Source organism: Scaptodrosophila lebanonensis, unplaced genomic scaffold (genome assembly GCF_003285725.1).
Source record: "Scaptodrosophila lebanonensis strain 11010-0011.00,11010-0021.00 unplaced genomic scaffold, SlebRS2 tig00000001-arrow-pilon, whole genome shotgun sequence".
Taxonomy (NCBI): Eukaryota; Metazoa; Arthropoda; class Insecta; order Diptera; family Drosophilidae; genus Scaptodrosophila; species Scaptodrosophila lebanonensis.
Window position 1 is genome coordinate 12,017,414 of NW_022060529.1, and position 27,270 is coordinate 12,044,683.

Here is a 27,270-nt window from a genome sequence, read left to right on the forward strand (position 1 = left end):
GAGACGAACATAGCTTGTTATTCGAATTACGCGAGAAATTAAGTCGGTCTTTAATAAGTATAAGTACATGTATTTAGGAACACAAATTATGTTGCAGGATCTAAAAACTATGCCAGAGATGCGATCAAAGGGTTATGCACTCAAACGTAAAAACTCCAAATTCGTTGTGGAGCCCATTGAGGGCATCATAAATCCTGCTTACGAACCGGATCTGGATGGTGATGTGGGGAAGTCCCAAGCAGCGTCCAATCGACGAGCTGGCCAATCAAAATGGCAAGTATATATGTAAAAAAATTTGCATACATCTTCAAAATAGTACTTGGGCAAGAACAATATTAGTGGCACATAATTATATTTCATTTTAAAATACGAAGTAGCTGAACATTTCAGAGTTGCTCATAAACATGTATATACCGATAAGATCTCATTTAAGCTCCAGAATGTAGATGATGTTTTCCCCCCAACATTTTTAAAATGTTATGCACCGCGTATACATACTTGTAGTTAGTTAGATCGTCTGGTAATTATTACGGGCAGATGTATTTTAAGTTTAGTCTTTAGATAGGAATTTCATATTTGCTAAATGCAAAAATGCTAAATTTCTTCTTGAATTGAGCTTAAGACTGCATATACAAAATCTTTGAAAAACACTTGATTACACTAACATACTAAATCCCGATAAAAATTTGATCCTATTTCGAGTACGAAATTTACTCTGAATGAGACAGGAATTCTTGTGTTTTGAAATTGAAAGTAAATTGGAATCCTCAATTTTTCTGCACATCTGTTGTGATTGTGCGAATTCGATTTGAGAGCGGACTTTATGAGTTATACTGGATTGTGTAAAAAAATTTAATAAACATAAATTGTATGCATAGTTTACATATGGATCTAAATAATATAACTGTCATTGTCTAATTTTTACCACTCGTGGGTTGTACTTTCTAAAAACAAAAGACTTTGTAGGGAAATACTATTATTGGTATATTTTGGTATTATTTCGAGTCCGTGGAATACAGTTTTGTTGTAGGACACGGTGTAGGGTATATGGATTTGATAGTAGGCAACTATTTAGCTCGCTTTAAATTTTAAGTTCTGTCATTTACAGATGGAGGTTTCATATAAATTATCTCAGTAATTTGTTTAAAACTTGTGATGGAAAATATGAATTCAGGTAATTCAAGTTTCCAGCGCTGCCATTATTTGAAGACCTATAATATTATATTTCCTGATTCCTTACAGGCCTGTTGGTCTTTTCCTATTCTTTGTAAGGTAAAGCCATTTTTTTTTTCAATGCTGATCTTTCATTTATTTGGGGCATAAATAATGTTAAGGATTTACTTCGCTTGGATCGACCTGGAAGATATTTATCTTCTCGTTAAGGCTGTCCTTTCAAGATATTTTCATTCAACTTTTCAGATATGATTAAACTAACAACTACACATTTCTATGTTATTAAAAAATATTTGAAAAATAGCTTTTCATTTTGGTAATCATGAATTTTCCATTTCATCCCGTTTCCTTTTCGTTTTCTCACCCCACATTTGGAAATATTTGTCGTCCAGCGCAAAGGCAATAAAATGAATATGTACTATATTATACCTGAGTTTATTTTGAAAATTATTGAATGTATCATTAAAATATATATTGTGTCGGGTTAGAAACCCTTTTGATAACTCGATTTGGTTTTGGCCCGTTTGGTCGGCCTGGACTGTGATGTAGAGGGCTCATAGTAAAATTCTACAGCCGTAAATTGATCCGGCTGTAACGTCGAATGTGCCTGAATACTAAAACGTTGAGCGAGCGTTTCGTTGTACGATTCCTCGCACTCAACTTTCATATGCAAATCGGCTTCATTTGTCAAAGAGTCTATTACTTCGTAATCAGCATTTATGGCATCGTCGTACTTTGGCAAATCAGTTCCCTCTACGAAAGGTGATTTTGACTCATTTATAAGTGCTGGCATCTCTTCAGCTTTGGGCAGTTTCTTGAGCCATGTTTCTGTGTGATCATAGTTGTCATGTATTCCTTCCATTAGTTTCGAATCCAGCTCCTTGATATCAACGTCTGGCGTAAGGTCGTACTTTTCGTCAATTTCCCAAATACTTAAAAGTCGTTTACTTAAGAAGTCATTGTAATTGCAGAGCTTGTATGCCGATTTTTGCCACGAACCCCTATTTAGGGCCTTAATTTTCTTTTTAATGTCAGTTTTGTCTTCTGGTTTTGGTTCTTTCTTTTTTTTCTGACTAGTCTCAGGTTTTTCATTTTGCGAACCGTCGCTCTCATCATTTGGCGGTTCAAATCCATAGTCTATTGTTACGTCTTCGATTTCTAATTCTTCTTCTGATTTTGGTGCAATACCTGATCCCATTATTTCACGCATTACCTTAATGTCATCAACGGCGGTGCATTTTAATGTCCTGGTCACCTTTTTCCTCACCATTCTGCCATAGACACGCAACGCTTCGTCTGTGTGAGGACCAATACGTGTCTCCTGCACTGCATCCTCTTCCTTACGTACTGTCAGCCGTTGGCAATATACATCTCCCATTGAATTGCTGGTCAATAGTTGTGCAAAAGAATTGTCGCCTGGATTATCCAGGCTGTGAAATTTAAGGCCAGTGATATGAGTTTTAATGCGCTCCCCTAGATCGGCATACACATCCACAAAACCACGAACGCGTGATTCTCGAAGTGCCTCCTCCATGGTAACTGGCGCGTATGGGAACGTTGGTGAAGACATCTCGGTAAAGGAATTAGCCAAAGCACCGGTCAGTTCACAAATACGCTGATCTGAGGGCAGTGGACTACACAAGGCAACGTACTCACTTCCGTCGTGCATGAAAGCGTCCATAAAGGTGGGTGGATATCTCATCTGATGTGTCCAGGTGATGACCGAACGATCCGTCAGTTTTTTGCCTAGGCACCGCATATCCAAGCAGTGCAGCTTGTGGTTGCTACCTACATACAAAAGATTGGGATTTGCACTGCGAGCTAGACAGGAAAAAGTCTCGCACATATTCGAGTAAGCACTGCTCGCAAAGCAGGGATTGTTGTTATCGCTGGCACAGCGCATATCGATGGTGAGGAGTACCGGCTGGCAGGCATAGTAAAAGCTGCTCTTCTCAGATAAGCAAGGAAGGAGCTGTGCCCAATTATTTGCGGTCTGCTTTAGTCCGTTTACCATGCACACATCATGCTTGGCTATATCCGAGCTCGTTACAAGATCCACAAAGCGTACAGTGCGATCCTGGCAGGCAATGGCCAAAGTATTTACATCACTGATCCCTTGCGCGGCACTAATAAATGGTCCATTATGACTGCTGTATTTGCCTTGAAGGTTGAGCTCGTATTCTGTTGTTCCCCTGGATGCACATCGTTTCAGCTCATAAATACAAATTTCAGTAAGACTTCGGGCAAGGAACATGTTGCCATGGTTAGCTCGAAAGCTTTCTATCGGTAGAATCTCAAATATTTCATCGGACACAGAATCTATTTCCTGGCTATAAAAGGGTTCTAGCCGCCACTGCTCAGCTGCATCTGTTGTCCCGTCGAATTGTGAAAAATGCAAATCTTGCAGCTTCGGCCCGCTAACATGCAGGGCCAGCTTCATCGAGGTTTTAATATCACCAAACTGCATAAGGCTAAGACTGCCGCCAGTGTAGTGATAGTCATAGCTATCGCGAAAGTACGGATACTCCTGTAGGGCCACGTGCTCGGCAAAGCGATAAAGATTATGATTATAGATATTATGCTTATGCTTCTTCTCGCGCTGCTTCATTTTTTCAGTTTCCTTCAGATATTCATGTCTTAACCATTCAGAGCGGGCCGTCCAGTTCTCGACTGCGTCGCATCGTGTTAGGCACGGATCCATAATGGGAGTAGTGCGGTTTGTTACAAACAATGCCGTCGGCTCACTAAGAGAGCATGAAGGATATGCCACCAGTTGCTTACTGGCGCCAAGACCTTTGTTCAAGACCGGGCATGTAAAATGCGGCACAACGACCGGTGTTTCACTGACAGCTTTCCGAATTTTCTTTGTGTCGCTGTCGCCATCCTCCTCATCTGAAGTCCTGAATGAGTAGGGACTTAAGTCGCTCTCTTCCTCGGAGCCAGAGAATGAAGTTTCAGGTTTGAATTTTTTGGCCGGCGGCTGTCTCTGTTTCTTGATCAACCTTAAACGCGTTTCATTTCTCCGCGGCATTTTGCTGCCAAAAATCTACAAATGGCTTGTGTTAAATTTAGTTTGCTGGACGGGGGCTTTTATTTATACTTGCTTTTATGGAGCGGGCTTAATTTTAATCACATTTGTTTGAATACAGGGCCTTTTCGTGTTTATAGCGTCCCAACCGCACGTGCGTGTTAACGAATAGAGATGGCACAATTTGTTTCCGCGATTTTGTCTCGGGATACATAACACAGTCAGTGTTGGTAAAAGCCCACTAAAACCTATTCGTAAAGGCCCCAATATCAAACATGAATATTTATTTCTCTGCAATCCCTATTGCCCAAAGCTTAGGAATTGGTTGTTGATAGAGCCATGGTGTAACCATTTGTATGTAGAAAATAATTCGGCCTAGTGGATTTATTTTCATGTGACATACAAATGTAGATTCATATATTTGTAACGTTAATGCAAGTTCCATTTTGTTTGTGATAAATTCAAAGTTGCAATATTTAAAATGGACGCCAGTGAACAATTGTATATTAGAATTAATGTGAAACACGAATAAAGCGTTATCCAAACAAAAATGATTTTAGAAATTTGGCTGTGACACCGAAATCACATATGTATGTTGATATCGATATGTTTTTGCATCCCTAGTTGATTAAATGTCTGTTACTCGTAGCTCGATAAGTGGTTCCAGGGGTGAACTATCTGTGCGGCTGTAAGTCGATATTTCATAATTTCGATGGCCCACAGAATGAATAAATGAAAGATTGAAGCAGCAGATCCAAATTGCAGCTTGAAGTGGAAAGATTATGTTGTAATTACTGTAGAATAAAAACAACGAAAAAAAATTGTGTTCAAATTCGCAACAAAAAACTAAGAAACAAAAAATATAAGTGACACAGATGTCATAGTAAGCGCGTGTGTTTTGTGCTGTGTCCGTGGCAAAGGAAAAGCAGGAAAGAAAATAATAGAAAGCCTAGTTGGTGCAAATTTGAGACGTATTATTGATTTTTTCACAGAAGCGACGAATTTTTATTGTTGTGCTCGCTAGTAAATTACATAGCGCACGAGTCGCGTTCTCTCCTGCTGCAATAAAAAGTGTATTTCTTGTGATAAAAAACAAATTAAGACAACGCGCACCGCCAGTAGTTTTCCACACGACCTTAACTGTATTTAACCTGCCACCCACCCACCACTCTTGATTTCCGCTGGAACTCGTTGTCGGTGACACAAAGAACAACAACAACAACGAAACGCGCGTCAGGTGAGTTATCAATAAGAAGTTCTCAACTGAGGTGCCCCTAAAAAACAGAATGGTCAGAACGGCGTTCAGTGGATGGCAATGGGAATGGGTCAGCAGCAGACACAACAAAGACAACAACAACAACCAAATGCAGCGCTTGCTCACACACTCCTCAAACAGGCAATACACGTGACGTTGCGCTCTGCTCGCTGCCCTGCCCCAAAAAAGAAATTAGCTGTCTTCCTGCCTGACGGACGCCCTTCTGCATCGCTGCTGTTGCATTCCCCCTCGTTTTACGACCTGCTCTACTCTATTCTACTCTACTCTACTGTACCACTAAGTACTACTGCCATTTTCTTTTATAACTCTTGCGCTCGCCTCATCCAACACGCTGCATCATAATTTATCATTTGCATCCATCTATCTGGTTTTTTTTTTGCCTTCTGTTTTTTAATTAGCGCGCCCTTATTTTCGAGTAGCTCTCCTAACTAGTCTTTGTTAGTCTTTGCGCTGTTTTATGTATGTATGTACTATATGTATGTGTTATTGTTGCATGCATTTTTTTGTTTGTTTGTTTGTTACAATATTGCTTGCCATTCGGTCTCTCATCACCTACTCACTAATGCATTTGCATTTGTGTCTTAGTTTGAAGCCGTTAATTTTGTCAGCCCGCACCGCGCACCTTTCTGACGTAATACCCGTGCCCTACTCTGGCACTTTTTCGACCTCCAACTTCGCCACAAAATTGGTTGCGGCTGCTGCTGCTGCCTGATATTCCTACACTTAAAAAAATTGTATTCTTGACAAATTTCATGATTCAATCTTAAGATTCTGCTTACGAAACAACTTTTTCTGAGAATCATAAATATATTATGTCTTTAATTATTTGTTCCATAAAGGCACAATTCATACTTATGTATGTATATAATAGCAACAAAGGCGTACAATAGGTTTTTTTAAGTGCATTATTTCTGCTGATTTTGTTGGCCTTTGCCTTTGTTTGTGAATTTTATTGCCTTTGTGGCTCCATTAAGCGGAAGGTGGTTGGGTGGTGGGTGTCTTTCTATTTGTTTGCTCTCTCTTTCGCTGCTTGTAACCTGTCGACGCCTGACCTTTCAAATTGGCACACTGACTGACCGACAAAGCAACCGACCTACTGCTTGCCGAAGCCTCCATAGCTGAGCTGCTGCCCCATCTGGAACCCGTCCAATGCTCTCTATCTATCATCATTTTGTTAAACTTTCGCGCATTCTTACTTACATATGTACGTATGTACCTAAATATTTTATGCGTAGGTCAGTTTATTCGCACAACACACATCACTCGGTTAGTCTTCGGTGGGTTCGTCGCAAATTGGCAAATTGCTTTTGGCGCGTTAGTTTTTCAAGTTGTATGTAGTGTGTGTTTATGTGTGTGTGCGGATATTTATTTGTTCGCCCCAGGTTGGGTTCGGTTTGGTGCTCTGCTCTTTTTATGTAACTCTCAAATCGATTGAAAACACGTAACATTGGAACAAACTGCACGCCTCCCCATTGGCCCACATCCGAGCCACATACATCGTCGTCGTCATTCTCGTCCTTCTTGTCCTAACACCGGCACGGCGCGGCTCAGTGACGTTTAGTCGCATGCCTGTTGGCCCGCGGACGGGCATAGCGTGACATTTCCTTTATGTGATTTGCTGTTTTTCGCCAACCAGCCCAAAAACAACAACAACAACAGCAATAGCGTCGACACTTACTACAACAGCAACAATAACAACAGCACGCTCACACACTTATATACACTTGGAAAAATGAAAGTCTAAAGAAATAAAAGCGAAACTTCTTATTGCCAAAATTGTAGGAATTTTAAGTAAACAAAGACAGTAATGGAAAAATAATAGAAACGACAAAATTTTCGAATTTTCTTCCATAAAATTTTTTTTTTCAGAATATAATTTTTTTTAAATAATTATTTATCAGATTACATGTTTAAATTTTAAAAAAGAAAAGCTTTTTGAAAATTTAGATCGCGAAAAAAAACGTATTTTTCTTCTTTTTGGGTTGGGGAAACAAATAGAAACAATAAGCAACAAAACACAAATTTCCATGGCATTTGTTGAAAAAATATGGGGGGAAATAATCATAATAATAATAAAATAATTAATCTCACATTTTGAAATGTATCTAAACTGTTATCGAGAGAAATCTTGTCCTTTTCTCCACCAATGCATTATTACATTGGATGGTTAAATAAAGAGTACAGAAAGTAATAGAATTGATAATACAATCAAAACAGATTTAGTTAAACTCAAATCCTTCATGATTATTGTATATAAGTTATAGTTAAAATTCCCATGAACTCAAACTCAAACAGCCTTAAAACTTCAAAAACATCGTTGTTTACCAATATTTAGGGATAATCTAATTTAACAAAAGAGCATTCATTCTGTTTTCCACATTTGCTTGGGGCAGTCTTAAAATTTTCAGTCTAATGCTCGATTATACTTTTTTCATGCAGCAACATTGCAGGTTTTTTTCACGATAATAAAAATCTAGAATCAAGAACTCATTTAATATTTTTGTAAGCGTACATGCCTATTTGAATAATTTCTCTGCTGTAATTCTGTATTTTTTTACGCTGGTGCCTGTCGCACAACAATTTGTCTCAGCAGCAGGCACGTAAACAAGACATCCTTGAAATTATTGATAAATTATGCTAAAATATTTTTTCGTGGAAAGCCTTGCTCTACAGATACAGGTACATGCATACATGAGTTGCAATTTGAAAGAATTGGATTGTTGAACGTGCAGGGGTCGTTGTTGGTGATTTTTGCTCTCCTGCTTGTGGACCACAGACAATACCTATATGTATATTAGATATTAGATATATATATATATATATATATATATATATATATATATGAACCTACATATGTACACATGTGTGTACCGGCATGTGGCAAGCCTTTGTTGACCTGCCAACAGTTGCCATGGGCGACCTGCCAAATTGTCGATATTTTTCCGACCACCTTCCCATTGCCATTTGCTAATTCAAGCTTTGCGGGCACATGCAATTGTAATTATGAATAATTCGTTATAAATGGCTCGCTGGTGTGCAATTATTGAAATTGAAGTGGAAGAAAAGATATTATCGAAACGAACATGAAATGGAATATTTATTTCTCATTCAAAGTACAAGTACAATATGTATAAGCTCAGCCTTAAAACAATCGGTTGATAATTAAAACTGTTCCAACATACTCGTGTTATTTAAAAGCAGTCTTTTGTGTTCTGCTATCGATTTCTTTCACTTTCCACCTCTCTCGGTAAGGAAAAAACACAGAACATTTATTCACCAAATCTTAAAACTTAAAATCAAAACAAAATTATTAATTACTATCAAGCCTATATGCTTTTAAATTTAAAAATCATTCTCGGGACATTTTAAATACTTCGATCTGATTAGGAAACAGGCCCAGTTTCCGTTTTCTATTAGAGGCGATTGAATTAGAAAAGTTATTTACTTAATTAACTAGGGAACCCTAGACTGTGATGGAATTTAAAATCGAAATTATTTCATTTAATTGTGTGCTAAAATATAAAAAACCAATGTTAGAAAATGTTATATTGTTCTATCTGATTGAGTAAATTTAAAGCATATAACCGCCACAGAATAGAGACAATTAAATCAAAAAAGTAATTCACTAAATGACCCAACAAATTCCAAGCATTATTTAATTATAAAAATACTTATTCTGAATTGAATTTTTTGAATATTCTGAATTGACAATTCAAAATTTGCGAAATCAAAAAAAATTTACAAATGTCTCTCATATCTGCTCGTAAGTTGTGTTCTTTTACCTTATTTTGGATTACCTTAGATATTGAAGCTGCTCCACTATCCCTATTCCTTCTGTAGTTGTTGCAGACTTCCAACGATTTTGACTGCCAAACATTTTGGATTTAATGCATGTATCAATAAATGATTATCGGCAGTTAATGTGTACTTATTTTTCTTCCCCAATATTGACTTTAGCTGGACAGAGCTCAGTTTCAGAACTGTTCGGGGAATAATATTGTTGACTCATCGATTTTCATACGTACATATGTATATACATATGTAGAACATCATTTCAAATGTGGATTATGATATCAAATTCTTTAAAATCGAAGTCCTCATTGTTAAAATATCGCTGTTGAAGTTGAATGACATTATTGATTTTACAAGTATATACGTAAACCCTTTTATATATTAATGTTTGTATATACATTAACAACAAAATCTGCGATATAACTTGATATGATATATCTACACTCGGGGCATTTGTTGATATATACTCGTATAAAGGCAACAACGTATTTAGAATGCGATCATTGTGATAATGCTTTAAATCAACAAACCAGCTCAGAAAGACTGATAAGTTTTTTTAACGCTTCATGCACATATGTATGAGAATTATAAGAATGTGATTCTTTTAAATATTGAGAACGACTTGAGCTGTGCGAACATGCCCATATCTGAAAAGTTTTTTGTGTTTTTTCTTTTTTTGTCTTGCTCGTTTCTTTCTTGCTTTTCTTTATTGTGCTCTTTGTTTGTCATTACTTATTCTTTTATAGCAAAAGTGGCAAAAGTTTTATTGCCAATATCACAAATATGTATACATACTTATATCCGCATATATGTTCAGTAGTATGAACTGAGTAGTGAGGAAACATTAAGTCGGCGTCGCATTGTCAAGTTAAATTTGTGTGTTCACATAACAAATACGAATAAAATATGCATTGGGGAAGCCTGCTGGGCATAGTTACAGAAGCACACTCACCACACACAATTATATATTTATATATATCGTTGGTACTATATGTATATGTATATAGGGAAAGAATTGCTGAATATTTTTTATTGTTGGACAGCTTGACGCTCTGTGCTCATTGAAGTTTGCACAGTTGTGCCCTTTTTTTATAGTTCAATATTTATTTTTGCCATGCCCAGTCCTATGGCGGATAAATCATACGCACTGTTGGCCCCACCGCTCACTGAACGAGTAAACAAGTGGACGACTAAATGAGTAAACGACTAAACGAGTTAACGAGTGCATGAGTGAATAAGTGCTTGTGTGTATATGTGTATGTATGTGTGTGTGTGTGTCAGAGTTTTCCACTTTTGTTGCCCTTCGTTGTAACGTTAATTGTTTGTTTGCTCGTTTGTTTTCTTCTATGCTGTTATTAACTGAAACGCAAAAAGCCGTCTCCGTAACTTGTGCAAAACGAGTTTTCACATTTGTGTGTATAATTTTTAAGTATAATTCATAACTAACCCATATCTGGTCCGACTGCGTCATCGACGACGACGACGTTAAGCACTCGAACAACCTTTTTTTTCTTCTTTGGAATACAAGAGTATATAGTATATTATTTCTATTTCTTATGTGTGAGTGATGATAAACATTTTCTATTAAATTAAAATTTGATTTTGCGCATGACGTTCCTTCTTTTATTTTCTTTTAATCAGCAACGTATTGTTCCGACTTTTGACTCGGCCAAAATCTTATCAGGCTATGAATGTGTGTGTGTGTGTGTGTGTGTGTATATGGCTTTTGTGTTACAAGTGCCAGACTTGTATGTGGTTGTCGTTGGCCAATACTTCAAGCCCTTGCCACAGCAGCAGCTGCAGCAGCATAAAATAAAACTGGGTTAATGTAATGCACATGCGAGTACGAGTGTTGGTCCAAAAGTATTTACCCTTCAAAAAATATAACACGGCATAGAGACTCCTTTTACGTGGATAGACATTTTTTTTTTAATCTTGAAATCCTAGCAATCCTATTCATTGTTGGTAATTCTTTTCAGACATTCTTTTCTCTCACTTTTATTTAACGTTTATCAACCATTGAGATGCCTGCTCAAATATGGATAGTCTGTTGAAGGCATAGGCAACCAAAAAGGTTCAACAGTTTGAGAAGAATTGAACTTCTATATCATGGAATGATCAGATTTTAGAAAACCTTTGTATGGGAAACCTTTTTGATTTTAACGATAACAAAACCGAACTGAGCTTCGGATCAGACGATGTATATCTACATATATCATATACATAGGGGTGACTTGTTTATATATGCTTTTAAGAGTTTAGCGGGAATATAAATATCCTGTACTCGAAAGATATATAAAGCTTATTTATGTAGCTGTCATCTGACAAAGATGAGATTAATGAGTTTTGAAATCGGTGGACTTTATCATATAGCTGTCATAGGGACGATCGGTGCAACACAATTTATTCAGTTGATGGAACATGGTTGAGCCTTTCAACCACCCCTAGTGGCGGGTTAGCTTTATCAGTTACTTCTGGAACTGCCCACGAAAGTACCTTGTATGTACATACCAGCATACAAGAGACGTGTCGTGCTTAAGGCTGAAAGGCACATATGTTTATGTATGTGTGTGTGTGTGAGTGTGGCCTGCATATCTTATTTCAAGTACGAACTTTGACGCCAAACCAATTGTTGTTGTTGTTATTGTTGTTGCAATGCACTTTGTTGTTGCTGTGAGCGCTACTTCTACTGCAATGGCCTTTGTTAGCTCATTAAGCGCACAAATCGATGTTGGCTTTAACACACACTCCCACATACATACATACATGCATACATACAAACACACAAACATACATACATACATACTCGTACATATGCTGGCTTTCTTTTCATGCGCTTTGTCACCAAATAACGTTCATGCTATTGTTATTGTAATAAGAAAGGAAATACTATATACACACTTGTATGTATATACTATGTGTTTCGTGTTTTTTGTTTATAAAATGCACAAACACAATTTACATTACAATTTGTTTTTATAATTATAAATTATTTTTCTTTTATTTTAAATTATGTTTTTTGTACCAACAAAACAAAAAATTAAACAAACCAAAAAAACAATCACAACTCGTCGCCGCTGTTCCTGCCGATTGTCGTCGAATGCATAACAATGGATGTGTTCTGTACAAACCCCACTCTACACACCACTCTACACACCATCGCACTACAACAAAAACAACAAAAAACAAAACAAAAACAAAACAACAACAAATGCCGCCTCGCATGGTCTGCTGCTTGCATGGTGCTAATAATGTTGCTGCTGTTGCTGCCGCCAAATGAATCACACCAACAAAAACAACATCAACAACTACAAACCTCATTGTTATTGTAATTTTTGTTGTTAATCCATTAAAAAAAAAACCACCCACACACACACATTTATTTATACACATTTAATATTCATATACAAACATGGATTGCAAATTGCATGAAACACAAAAACCGGCCAGACAGCACAGAAATTCAAAGCGCACTTTATATCATCACGCTATATATACATACATATATATACACGTATATATATTGGGCACCCCAGCACTGAAGGGAGAGACGAGACCCGAGCAGGCTAAGTATTTTGGGGACCGACGACAGTTCAACAAAATAAAACAAAGAGACACAATCACACACTCAGAAATATAGACACACCTCCAGACCCCAACTGCAAGAGATTAAACTAAACATGCCACAAGCGGAGGGTGGCTATATATCGCTGCCGAATAATGCCAATAGCAATGGCAATGGCAGTGGTAGCGCCATTTATCAATCGACCACAGAGCCCACAGCACCGCCCTCGGTGTTTGAGAGTGTGAAACGGGTCATAGGTCAGGCAATGAAATCGACGCCTGGCGATAGCGAGGAGTTATTGCGCCTGGAGCGCCAGGCAGTCCTTGTTAATGGCAGGTAAGTGCAACATTGAACATGCCACATGCAACATTTAACATGCAGCGACAGCAATCTGCCACGAGCAACATCAATATTAAGTAACAACAATAGTATGGTTACGAATCTCGAATTTCGAATTTGCTTTCTTAATTGCATTTTGCTGTTGTTGTGCCCGTATATCTATAATTTGATTGCTATTGTTATTGTTATTATTATTGTTATTGTTATTGTTACCTGTTATGATTTGTTTTTGCCTGGCACGTGAAATTGTTTACAAAACTCGGCTTCCTTAGCACCACTTTAATTGCTTTTGCATGCCTCTATGTGTGTGTGTGTTTGTGCGCGCGTGTGTATGTTTGTGTGTGTGTGCAAATCAATCTGTGAATTTTTATTGCGCTTTTTTAAACACATTTCACATTCATTTCAATCTCTGTAATGTTTTCCTTTTCGACATACTCGTACATACATATCATGCAATGTCTTGAGTTACATCACCGCAAACATTTGTGGCATGCACGAAGTAAGAATGAATGAGGAAGTGCAAGCCACTTGCGGCACTACGTTTAGACCATGGCTTTGGCTGGTCGTCTGCCCAAGGTCGTTCGTTCTGTTTGTTTGTTGCTGCCGCTGCCGCTGTCGCTGCCGCCGCCGCCGCCGTTTTGTCAATACAACAAGCCCAGAATAAATATTGCCAGCCGTCAAATTTGTTGGCCCCAGATAGCCTGTTGGCTTCAATTCAGTCATCGACTGCAAACTTCACGACAGCGACCTACTTTTGAGCTATTTTTGAACAACTACTTGTACGTTTATTACGAACTGCAGTTAAACGTCGTCGTTGTTCTCTTGCCATTATTTATGATGATTACTGCTCATCAAGTGCTTTAATTAATATTTCCGTTATGCGGACAAACGACGTGAGTGCTCCACTTAGTAATAGTCTCTAGTCTGAGCGATTTAGTTCTACAAAAACGCGTATTATTTATTCAGTCGCAGCCCCAACAGTCGCAAGCAAGATAAACCCAAAAATAATATACAAGCGGTCAAGTGATTAGTTCAAGAAACTATAGTAAGTTGAAATACAGTAAATTTTTGCATTACGGACAACGCCCATTTCCCGAATATTTTCCAAATTTTCCCATATACAAGTATTTTCCATAATACTTAGCTTCTATATTTCATAAAATTTTGATTAAACATCTGTAATAAGTAGTAAGAATTATTCACAAAAAATACTTGTAGCTGTGTGCAAATTCCCAGAAATTCCACTCTGTTTCACAACATTTTAACGAAAATATACAAATATGATTAATAATAAATTATCTAGAAAACACAAATTGTAATGAATCATCATCATCTTTACAAACATATAGGAATATATATAAGAACCGTTCTTGAAAATTGTTATTTGAAATATTTCAAATAGCCGACAATTTCTGTCCAGTTGGATTTCAAACACTCTATTCTAATGCTAATCGACAGGCAATTAAATAATTTGCACATAAATTCGTTTCGTTTTTCTGTAAAAACAAACAACAATGATTTTTCTATAATTGATTTTATTTGTAATATGATTTGAGGAACAGTTTAGTGATGCTTCATACTAATGTTGCAGTGTTATTTGTTAGGCATTTGAATGAAGTTTGTAAGAATTTGATTTCATTCAACAATCGGGGTATACAAGTGTACCTAACTTTACAAGTATGATATAAATATATGCCAGACTGCATTCAGAAATAATATGAATAATAAAGCCGATTATAATTTTCAGCTACAAAAAACTTTTGTGATTTTCTCTTTACGAATTTGTTGAAAAATAATACAATTCTTCAAGAAAATTATTTCTTCCATAGTTTATTCTTTCAAAGAGATGGAATTGTTGTTTAATTCGATAAAAAAAAAACCGATTAAAAAATATATAAATTTTAATACCATAGTACGAACAAGTCCGGTCAGTTAATTTATGCTCTTATTATAGACAAAGAGGACTTCCAATAACAACTATTGCTAATGTTTGTGTGCAAATTATTTGCCTATCTCAACTGGCAAAAGCATAGGCTTTTCAACTCGAATTCAGATGATTCAGACTTCAAAGCAATAAGTACGAATGAATTAATGAATCAAATGAATCACGCCAATCATTCAAATTTATTTCTGAGCCCTGTAGTTTTCCCTTACAATTTACAAAAATATATATGTACAAGTATAAATATGTATGTACATACACACATATATAGGTCGGTAACAGTCATTGCACTTTCTTGTTTGTTTGTCTGTCTGAACTGTTGGAGAGACGGTCGATCGGTCTGTTTAATGCTAAAAGCGGCGACTCAGGTTCTGGGGGCCGCATACCGGTTAGAAGCGGTTAGTTGCCGGCACTTACAAGCCTGGCGTCAAGTAAAGAAATCGTATGAATATACAAATAAGAGAATATAAATAAACTGCTGATTATCGTGTGTGTGCTGTATATACTTAACAAAATAAAAGGCACGCATGTAGAATTTATCGTGGGAGCTTAGGCGTTTTCATAGTATTCATGGAATAACTAACTGTAATTTGCCAGCTATACATACATACATATGTATATAAACAAATGTCTATGTACTATATACTTATAGTTTATCTTGTACATGGAACTTTGATGTACTATACTAACGAACACATTAGGCATATTAAATACAGATACGTATTGTCATGGGAGTAGTCTTTTTCGATGTACAAGTACACTACTTATATGCAATTTCTTGATTGTTATTGACAATCTTAAGCAAACCAGCTCGGAATCATTTGTCAAAACATCTGTTTGTTGAATATTTTAGTTCTTCTTAGCTTTAATTGCCAAGTCTTCTTTACTCGCTTGCATTGAAAACCAGACTGTTTTATAGAATTCTATCATAATATTTGTTTTGTATTGAAACCTGATTCTTCACCGTTTCATCGATTTCTCAAGCAGTCTTTAAAAGCCCTATTTCTTACTATAGTATTTTATGTATTCCAGTCTTCAAATTAAAGTTGAGGCATTAGAGACCTAAAAGACATCTTTTAAACTGCAATCATACTATCTTATTACGACTTATAACTCCCCCTAGACCCAATGCCTAATATACGACTTCATAAAAAGCAAAAAAAAATAGTAATAAGGGATACTTTTGGAAAAAAAGGCTACAAAGTTTGTTTGTTCTTAGTAAAAATTAACAAACATACTCGTATTTTGAAAATTAAGTTTTTTATTTAAAATTTTTCAAAATTTCCTTATTCCAGTTAATACGAAGTATTAGTTTTCTGGACTACAATTTTGATAATTTTGGTTATCCAATTACTTTTTGTAAATCCAGCGAAGCTGGCCTTAAAATACCTTTACACTAATTACAAAAAAATAACTTTAATAAATAATAACTAATATAATACTGATATGGTCGTAACTATTTTAAGCTGCTCTGTAAACATTTCTGGCTTTGGTCAAGTGTTTCTTTTTGGTTTCAAAGTTTCTCTTCCTTTAATTGGAACAACGCTGAATGAATGGTAGCACAGCTTTGTCTTAGAGACATAATCAAAGGCCACTGTTAGTTAATCAAGATAATTAATTAATGAGCCTGCTTAAAGGAGGGGGGAGCAGCGCATTCTGCAGCCTCATTAGCACAACCTTACTTACATAAGCAGGCTACGGGCCGACTACGTGCCATTGCGGCCAATAAAAGGTGATTACGAATTATGTGAGGGCAAGGACCACATAATGGGCTCCAACTAGAAGGCCAGCTACCAAAGGCTACTCATTATCTCGGCGGAAATTATGTTCATATGCAGCGGCATAAATTTTCGACCTGACCAAATACTACATGCCCATACAGTCAATAAAAAACCACCTAGACACATTTTTGGTGGTGCTGGTTGGTGGAGGAGCAAATTAACCAACCGGTCTCATATTTGTGGCGCCACTTGTTTGTTTCTGTTTTTGCTAGAATTTGAAGCGTGGCGCCGACAACGAAGCCGACATTTACCCCAAATGACATTGCGTGACTCATTTATTTACTTTTATGTAACAGAATTTTACATTTACATGCCGGGTTGGCGGCAACAATCGTTAAACGTCACAAATATAATATTTTGTGTGAATGTTGAATGTGTGTGTGAGTGTTGTGTGTCCTTGATGTTGTTGCGCGCATCGCTCATTTTGATTCATTCGTGCACTCAACTGTGAGTACAGCATTCATCTACTTATATTCATTGATCATTGGATTGTGCATTCATTAACTTGCCGACACTTTCATGCATACAGACAGACAGACATCTGTATATAGACCAGCACCATCCATCCATCCAATGAGCAGTATCTTCCATACACACATACACACGTACTCGTACTCGTACATTCTATTCTAAGTATTACTCAACTAAGAAAATATGAAATAAAAATCTAGTGTTTTGTTTTACGATTTTTCCTGTCGCCAAGACGACCGACAGAAGGCGATAAAGGCCAGCGGAAAAATCGCAAATCGTTGCCTCAAATTCTTTTTCCGTTTTCGGTTTTTTTGCTTGCATGCTCATAGTATTTATTTCAGAGACCGGGACAAAACTGGTAAGACACTGAACACCAAGATGCCGTCAGCACCAACACACACTGCCGAGGAGGCACATCTGCTTGGGTAAGCCAAACAACAACTACAACACCAACAACAAGAACAAAAATACCAACAGCTACAGCTTTCAAAAATGTATAAAGAGAAATCAAAAAGGGCTGTCCCCCATGTAAGATAGAAAAGAGAACATGCAACAAAAAGCACACTAGAAGAGAACACCATGTAACAAAAAACGGAATCTCGTCTCGTATACCCATATACTCGTACATATATGTATATTTCCACAACACTCCTCTAAGTTGCCCAAGAGTATTATTTTCTTTTCTTTAAGTTTAGTCTAGTGGTCTGCTCCTAAGTTCTCCTCTAATACAAATATATTTTATGTTCTAGGTAAACGTAAGTAGCTCCTAACTATTGTTTTTGTTTCTGCTAATGCTAATAAGCTAATTAAACCGCGCATCCCCGTCTGAACTTCAGTAACTTTGCATTGTAATTTATTTTTGTTGAATGTTAACAATTTTTTTATTTACTTGATTTATTAAAAACCACTTTAGTTTTGTGCTCGTTTATATAATTATACTATAGTTATAGAGCGTAGTAAAGCGGAGCGACAATCTCAGCTGTCAACTCATGTGCCACCCAGCAGCATTTTAGCATTTAGAAAGCCCGGCCTAAGGGTATTTAAAAGGCAGCTGCACACTCACACAAAATCCTCCTCCCCCCCCTCTAAACGGATATACATATGCTTATGAGCAACTGCCCTTGTTACATTTTTCTTTTACTGTAATGCCCAACTAATGGCAGATCCAGTTTTTAACTGTCCACTGAATGTCTTCCCTCAGCACCATGCCTGTCGATCCCATGGATGACATCGAACTGCGCTCTGTTCAGCTGCAATTTCCGAATGCACGCGGATCCATTGTGGATGCCTGTGAACAGCGTCGCGTGCCCACAGACAAGGGAGACATACATGTGGCCATACAGGGTGATACCTCGAAGCCGGCAATCGTCACCTACCACGATTTGGGCCTGAATTGTGAGTAAACACACAAATTCGAAGATCTTCAAGGATCGTTTCCTTCTTCGAAACATTCATTTGAAGCTTTTTAAATTGAATAATTTGCTAATAATTGAATTAAAAATGCACTGTCTTGTTTCCCAGATGCCACCAGTTTTGCTGGCTTCTTCAATTTTCCGCTTATGCGCGGCCTACTGGAGAATTTCTGTGTGTACCATGTGACCGCACCCGGACAGGAAGACGGCGCACCCACATTGCCAGAGGAGTAAGTCAGCCATCCGTTGTGCTTGCTTGCCTGCCAACTCACTGGTTATTCATTTTACAGCTACGTCTATCCAACCATGGATGAGTTGGCCGCACAGCTGCTCTTCGTTCTGTCGCATTTTGGCCTGAAATCGGTTATTGGCTTTGGTGTGGGCGCTGGCGCGAATATATTGGCACGCTTCGCCCACGGCCATCCAGATAAGGTGGGCGCTCTGTGTCTAATCAACTGTGTGTCCACACAGTCCGGCTGGATCGAATGGGGCTATCAGAGTTTCAATGCGCGTTTCTTGCGCACCAAGGGCATGACGCAGGGAGTCATCGATTACTTGATGTGGCATCACTTCGGACGGAATCCCGAGGAGCGCAACCACGACCTGGTCCAGATGTATAGGCAGCATTTTGAGCGCGGAGTAAATCCGACCAATTTGGCCATGCTGATCAATGCGTATATACATCGCAATGACTTGCATTTGGCACGTACACCTCCCGGTACACCTGGAACTGAGACGGCGGCCACCACATTAAAAATGCCGGTGATCAATATAACGGGCTCGTTGTCGCCACATGTCGATGACACGGTCACCTTCAATGGGCGTCTGGATCCAACGAACTCGTCGTGGATGAAGGTTGTTAAAGTTATCGGGTTGTCACTGAATTTTATTGCAATAATTGCATAGGGTTAGGGCCCAGTGGTTAACGGATTAACTTATTGAAAGGCTAAACAAAATGTTTTCAACTATCAAGTTTCCTAAAATTCTGAATTGAACGATTTTTAATTTGATTAATTCATGTAGATCTAGCTACAACGATTGTCTATTTCATTATACTGCTGCCATATCTGGAATGTAGTATCGGGACAATCCGAATTAGGAATTTTTTATTTCTGAAAAATATTAATTTTCGTGTTAACCGGTGAACCCACTGGCCCTTTATAACCCAAATGATTATTAGTTGTGTAGTCAATTCTGCTTCTGTGACACCCCGGTATTTGTCAGAATAAGATAATTAATATTTACTACTTCTTTTTTTTTCATTTAACACAGATTTCCGATTGCGCTATGGTGCTCGAAGAGCAGCCGGCTAAGCTGGCTGAGGCCTTCCGGCTATTCTTGCAGGGCGAGGGCTACGGTAAGTGTTAGAACACAGCACACTCAACAACAACAACTGAACCTCAACTTCTCTGCTACAACTACTCAACTAAACTAAACTAAAAAGAAACTAAACTCCTACTGCCTATTACTACTCTAGTCAAATTTTCCTTACATCTTTCAATTGGATTACACCCGAATGAGCGAGCACTCAGTTGGTTATAAGATTGCAAAAATCTTCAGTTCAGTTCAAAATCAGATCAGTTCAGTTCCAAATAAGTCTGGCCATACAGTATTCGCCATGCAAATATTCAAGTGCAAGCCTTTATCATTGTTTAAAATTGCAAAACACCCATTTGTCAACCAACAAGTCGCTTTTCATGGATCAGTATACTTGCAGTGAAGGGCTGCGTCTCATATTTTCCCCACAATACTCGAGCTTGACCATATATATATATATACAAGTACATATATATACTTACTATGTATAGGAACCATGTTTACACGTTCCGCAAGTTAACAAATTTATATATATACGAGAACTACTCTTTATTGTGCATAAGTCGTAGCTCCATAGTTGAGTTTTGTATACGCTCTTCAAATAGCACACATAAATACACAGAGAGTTGCCTTTTCCCCATATTTACCAACTATATAGCCTAAATAGTCATACGATACCTACTATTGAAAATCAAACTAGTTTTGAACACAATTTTCAACCGCTTTAGAAAAACAAATCAAACCAATGTTTAAAGAGTTGTGCAAAATTTTGTATTTAGCGTTACCAATTGGCAAAATTTAAAATATAATTTATACAGCAAAAAAAAAAAAAAAAAAAAAAAAACAGAAAAGAAAATTGTTTGAAAACAAAATATTTGTACGCATTTTAACGAAATTGTTTAAATAAATGATATGGATGAAACTAAAAAGTTGTTGAAAATAATCAATAATTTCTTCGGTCCCACAGCAACCCCATTTTCCCACCAAATTAGAGAATATGTAGAGCAGCAATAGGGTATTCATACTTTTAGGCGAGACCTTTATCAACACTCTAGCAAATTTATTATCAACAAGCAAAATGCATTTTCGCATCAAACAAAAAAACAAACCAATCAAAAATATTTCAATATTTTCATTACTTTGTTTTTCATTTCTTTTCCTTTCTCCAAACTGCTTGTTTTTTGCTAAACAAACATAACAACAACAAAAATACCAAATACCCACCTAATAATAATACTAATCTAAACAACAAAACCATCTCAACATTGCCAAATAAACCACACACAACAATTACAATACGAAAATAAACCGCCTGCTCTCCTACGCCCCTACTCGCCTGCCTTGTCATGCACCCATCCATCTGAACTTAACAACCATTACAACAACTGCCATGTGCACAAAATCTGGGTCGGTTGCCTCAAAAAATAACAACTAAAAATATAAATAACAATTAAATGAAATCCCCCACTCCACAACATGCATTTCTAATTCATAAAACTCTTCCACACAAAACGGCCAACAAATTTCGGGTTGGCTCCAATGTGCTATCTAACATAAATTTCTAATTATAATTTCTTGTTTTTGGTATATTTTCGAAATTACGTATTTTTAACAATATGGTACAATGATTTTGAATGCAACTGCAAATAATAACTCTCTCTTTATATATGGTATGTATATTTGTACACAAATACACCTTGAACTACCTCCGCTGCTGTTACACCTGCACACACACACACGCACACCAACCCAACAGTCTCTGAAAAAAATCAGTAGATCAATCAGTATTTATTGCTGGCGAGGCTATAGCAGAAACAAATATGCTGCATACATACATAGTTAAATTGCATTTAGCGAATTAATACAATAATTGACATATACATACATGTTTAATAACAACAATTAGTTACGGCGCCATCTAGTGCTTAGAACTGTGTAGCACTCCTTAGTTTTCTCTCAACTATGAAACATGCTTATAGTTTTCCTTTAAAAGGTCTTATTTCCACAGAAAGGGAAATGTTTATTTTATTTATTTTCCATGCAGGCATGTCATCTTCACATTCTGATTCCTCTTCAAAATCGTAGAATCCACAAAACATATATTTGGTCTTCTAAAATTTATTTGACCTGGCTGTAGGCGATTTTATTTTCAACTAGGCTATTAACGTCCAGTGGTTATGATTAATCAAAATTTTCATCTCATCGCACCAGAGAGATCTGATTAATTAGTATTGCCAGCTGCAGGGATTGATTTTTTTGTTATCTATGGGATATACACACATACTTGTATGTATGTGAAGAAGAAGACGCAACATCTTTCTTTCTAGACAACTCGAGTTATTTGAATTTATGTAAAAGCAAAGATTAACCAAATATTAACTACATTTTCCAGTGGAAATAAGACAAATGAGGTAGTAGTGTTCATGTCTAGCAACGTTTTATCTTTTCATTTCTCTGGTTATATTTCAACTAATACTCACTTATAGTCTAAACTGCATTTTTCTATTTCCTAACGCTTACTATTACGCTATTAGATTTGCTACAAGCGCCACACATCCCACAAGCATTTATGTTTTTCATATGTGCATATATATTTTAATTTATTTGATCTTTTATTTTGTTTATTTACACGCCAAAATTAAAACAATTTGCAAAATCGAAATAAAACTATAGCTGTTGGTACCCTACAAAAGTTGGCACGCAAAATCTCAACGGTCAGTCGGAGCAGTTCCACGCAAATTGAGCTCAGTGTGCAATGAGAGCGCCAACTGGAAGTGACACAGAGAATGAGAGAGAGAGAGAGAGTGGGCGTGCAAATGAGTGAGAGAACTTTTGGAATACAGAACGAGCAACCCAAGCGAAGCAGCACTCTGAGCGCAACAGTTTCAAACACACACACACACATACACACACCCAGAGATAGACACACTCCACACACACATATATACATATATAACCAACCAACCTACCAACAGGTGTTTTGAGCTTAGCTTGTATAAGAGAGTACAAGTATAGAGAATTGTTATTGTTTGTGTTGATTTCTTTTACCAAACACAGTGCGTTTTGGCCCCTCTTTATTATGTTTTTTTACATCTATTTTTTTATTATATAAATGTATTGTATTTATTAGTTGTAAGTCATGAAATTGAAATTGAGTTAAGTGAACTGTTGTATTATTATTATTTATATTTATACTACTGGTGCATAGCAGCAAGCTTGAGAACAATAACAAAGCATTATTGTGCAATCATTATATTCTATTGCTAGTTGCGTATGCGCTTGAAAAAAACCAACAAAATTTGCTTATTAAATATATGCATATACACATTAAGTATTCGCAGTGTTTTCACATGGCTTAGTTATTTGTTTACTTTTTTTGTTGCAGTTTTATTTAGTAATCGTCACGTAAAATTATACTCTACTTATCATATTATACATAAATATGTACAGTGAAACAATAAAGTTTAAATACACCATGGTTTGTTTTTCAAAAAAAAAAAATTGTTGGCATACAGTCAAAATCATTTATATGGGAAGGTTAATGTATGTACATCTATACAAAAATTTATTTGTATACGGTTTTATTGGACCTCCTTTGGCTGCAATAATTGCTAGCAGCTACTTATTGATCAGCTTTTGTGTCACTTTTTCGGTATTTGAACTCTCTTTTAATGAAATTTCCAGAGGTGCTCGATTTGTTTAATTATTGGGAGCTGCTCAACGTTTTCAAGCATGCGAAAGCATGTTTGGATCATTGTATTGTTTAAACAATGTATTTTTTTTTTCTTATAACAAAATTAAGTAAGGTTTTTGTTTTGCGTTTATGCCTTTTCTCTTGTTTTCTGTAATTATTCTATTTCGTACGTAATGGAGATGAACTTAGCTAAAAATGTTTTTATTTTATTAATAGACAGAAAAAGATCTAGTAACTATATTGTTTCACTGTACGCCAATAATGTCGGTTGCACCCGCGCGCTCTGATTCACGGCTGTTCGACACAGACTCACACACACACACATGCATAGAAACAGACACCTGCAAACACACAAACGCCTAAATGTATTGAAGCAATAAATTTATATTACTTTATATTTACATATATACAAATATACATACATACGTGACAATTCTATCTACAGATGCAAACATACATATATTGAGCTAATTAAGAGCAAGCTGATTAAATGTCAAAATAATATATAAAAACGAAAAACACAGCGAAAATTCAAAATGACAAAAACGAAAATTGTAAGCTTTTGTTGTGAATTCTGAATTCTGAATAAAAGAACAAAGTAAATAATTTAAATGATCAGAATTTGCTTTGCACTTCCAATTCACTACCAACCCCTCCACCCCTGATTTTCGGAGTTTTCTTCGCAAACAGCAAGAGCAGCAATAACAGGTTGATGCCGCGGCTGCTCGGCAACTTGGCCCTATCAACCATTACCATCAATCAATAGCAATAGCAGATCGCATGCAGTTCTCATCCTCAGTCCATCGCTCGCTCGATCGCTCGCTCATCATCATTGGATCTCACAGCAACTCATGAAGGTAGCGGCAACATACATACATACTACATACATAGATACATACTAGTCCTATATGCACGTCCCACGCAAACACACTCATAGACATATGTATTAGTACTTAAATATCATCAATTACCACTGTGACAAAATGTAAATAAAAGAGTACGGGCTCAAAATCATAGTTGGACTGACCTGGCACCGATAACTTGTTCTTACACCGGCAACCATAATTATTGCAAGCCCACAATTTTGCAATTCCTTCTCAGTTTCCAAATCTTCACGACATAGTTCTTCAAAAACATTTTTGCTTGTGGTTGTCGGTGCTATGTGCGCGACTATGTCCAAAGTTAGTTACAATACTTACTTTTGCTTAATCTATGGTCAGACATGCAAGCTATTATGATTTAGGAATTGTTTTTGTGTGAGAAGCTAGCCATATGTTTTACTATGGAACTCCTATTGATTTAATTGAGCAAATTATTTGCCTGTCTGATCATATTTTTAAACCCATGTACATACTCGAATTAGCCTACATGCTTTACATTTAATATACATATGCCATTGCGAAAAACAATTTGGCTTAAAATTCAAAATAGCAAGCGCCTTCACAGTCGCTGGGGTTTTGTCACAGTGAGGCCCGAATCACAATACAGATCATCTCTGATACACAAACGCTCACACAATACACCTCTACACTAGCCAAAAAAACAGCAGCAGATTCCTAGAATGTGTAAAAAGTACATCCATCCATCAAGTACAAACAATCAACTAGAAACAACTCAGCTACAACAACAATAACAACAACAACTCACATGTTCAAAGTACCGTAATATAAATAACAAAAGCCAAACTACTACTACCTTCCTCCCAAACTAACCAACAACTACAACCACAACCACATACTGCAGCAACGCCGCTCTCAACGCCCGCTAGTTCACCATGCGGCACCAAATATCACACGTACTCATCGATATTCTTTGCCAATTTTCGTGAGCAACAATTGCAGGCGGCGCAAGAGCGAGAGCGGGAGAGAGAACGGGAACGTCAGCAGCAGCGTCAGTTGAGCATGCGCGTTGGCAATCGCCTGCGAGAGACGGCCATCAACTGCACCACGAGCGGCAGCAGCAGCAACAACAGCACCGGGAACACGGGAGGCAACAACAATGACGACGATAACAACTCTCAAGAGATGGACATGGATTTGAGCAATGGGAATGGTAATGGCAATCGCGCCTATGTAACCACCACAGACACAGCCGGTACTCTCTATTATGGCACACAAACCAATAAGATACGCATCACTGAGAATCCACTGCCCGAAACGGTTAGCTCTTAGATGGGAGATAGAACAAATTGCATGCAAAACATATTGTTATTGTTGTTATAAACTATACAGAAACAAACTACATACATATATACAAGTACAGCAAAAGGAAACTACAAACTAAACTATAAGCAAACAAAATGCAAAATGCAATACACGAAACGCAGCCAGCTGAGCACACAAATTGCCATACCAAGCCAAGCTTCAGGTGCAGGAGCAGCAGAAGGATAAGCAGAAGCAGCGCAGCCATCGCCAACTAGTTGTAGACATATGTATGCCGAGCCGTGCTCTAAGAGACAAATACACCGCTACTTATACATATACAGTATATACATACTACATATGTATGTATGTATGTTCAAATATCCGGGCTGGTTGATAACAAATAGGTAAGAAAATGCAAATTTAGGTGCCGTCAAAATCTTCAAAATAGGACTTCGTTTCACAGATCGCCCCTCTCCACCAACTATTTCTTTAAGACTGTGGTGTAATCGGGAGAATAAGTTAGAAGTGGATCTTCTTCGCATTAAAATTATAATTAATTTATCATGATGACTACGCTTTTGTGCCCTGATGAAAAGAATGATATTATATGCCCTCGGAAAGCACATTAAATCGATGCAATAACTGAATATTATTTTATTATTATTATAAATCCATGTGAATCCCAAAAAAATAAACAGTCGTCTAAAGGCAATGCTGAATTATCTATCTTTGTCTTCCTCAGTTTGTTTCGATCGTTTCTAGTTCTGTCATGTCTAATGCTTTTTTCAAGTTCCGTCGACAGTTACGAAACGTACCTTTACTCTTTGATCGTCTATTACCAACATTTCCAAGCGTCCGGGCTTTTATTCAGCTATTTATTCAATCGACAGAATTCCAGTTCAGTTTATGTTTTGAGAAAAGGGCAACATGAAACGTACATTTTTTTCAAATTTGTTCTCTTTAGAAATAAACAAAAATTGCGTATGGACACTGGTGCCTGATATTTTGACAGCAATCAGCCGATTGATAATGCTTATCAGATTAAGATTTGATATAAAAAGTTGCGTTGTCTTACCTATCAGCCAGCCCTCGTAAATACTGCATATAACGAAATGAATGATATTTATTGTATACAAAAAAGCTAGTTCACTCTTTTCGTTATTTATCTAAGTATATAGTTTTCGGATTTAGCGCAAGCAACAGCATCGTAAATAATATTGAGAGAAATATTTGTAATTTACACTTTGTGCCTGAGCGTTACATATGCAAATACAAACATACATACATATATCAGCAGCGATTAGTTGTGAGTTTTAGTTTAACCAATTTTATCCAA

At 37.0% G+C, this 27,270-nt stretch overlaps 2 protein-coding genes across 10 annotated transcripts; one reads left to right on the forward strand and one right to left on the reverse strand.

Annotated features, from left to right (window-relative positions):
* Positions 1-1,592: 1,592 nt before the first annotated feature.
* Positions 1,593-4,434, reverse strand: LOC115627863. The gene is made up of 2 exons (XM_030523740.1): positions 4,278-4,434; positions 1,593-4,219 (listed from the first exon to the last, which is right to left on the reverse strand). The coding sequence occupies exon 2, from the start codon at positions 4,202-4,204 to the stop codon at positions 1,658-1,660; it is 2,547 nt and encodes an 848-aa protein (XP_030379600.1). The 5' UTR covers positions 4,205-4,219; positions 4,278-4,434; the 3' UTR covers positions 1,593-1,657.
* Positions 4,435-4,952: 518 nt separating this feature from the next.
* Positions 4,953-26,636, forward strand: LOC115620050 (protein NDRG3). 9 transcript variants are annotated; one of them, XR_003995182.1, is made up of 9 exons: positions 4,954-5,438; positions 12,720-13,170; positions 17,709-17,792; positions 18,569-18,762; positions 18,889-19,009; positions 19,070-19,634; positions 20,052-20,136; positions 25,534-26,338; positions 26,398-26,636. XR_003995182.1 is itself a non-coding variant. In XM_030513171.1 (8 exons), exons 2-8 carry the CDS (start codon positions 12,950-12,952, stop codon positions 25,959-25,961), a joined length of 1,698 nt encoding a protein of 565 aa, XP_030369031.1. In that variant the 5' UTR covers positions 4,954-5,438; positions 12,720-12,949; the 3' UTR covers positions 25,962-26,636. The 9 variants fall into 9 exon arrangements, 8 of the variants coding, with proteins under 8 accessions (XP_030369034.1, XP_030369035.1, XP_030369036.1 ...); XM_030513171.1 differs by having other exon boundaries at positions 25,534-26,636; XM_030513173.1 differs by having other exon boundaries at positions 12,724-13,170; positions 25,534-26,636.
* The last annotated feature ends 634 nt before the right edge of the window (positions 26,637-27,270 follow it).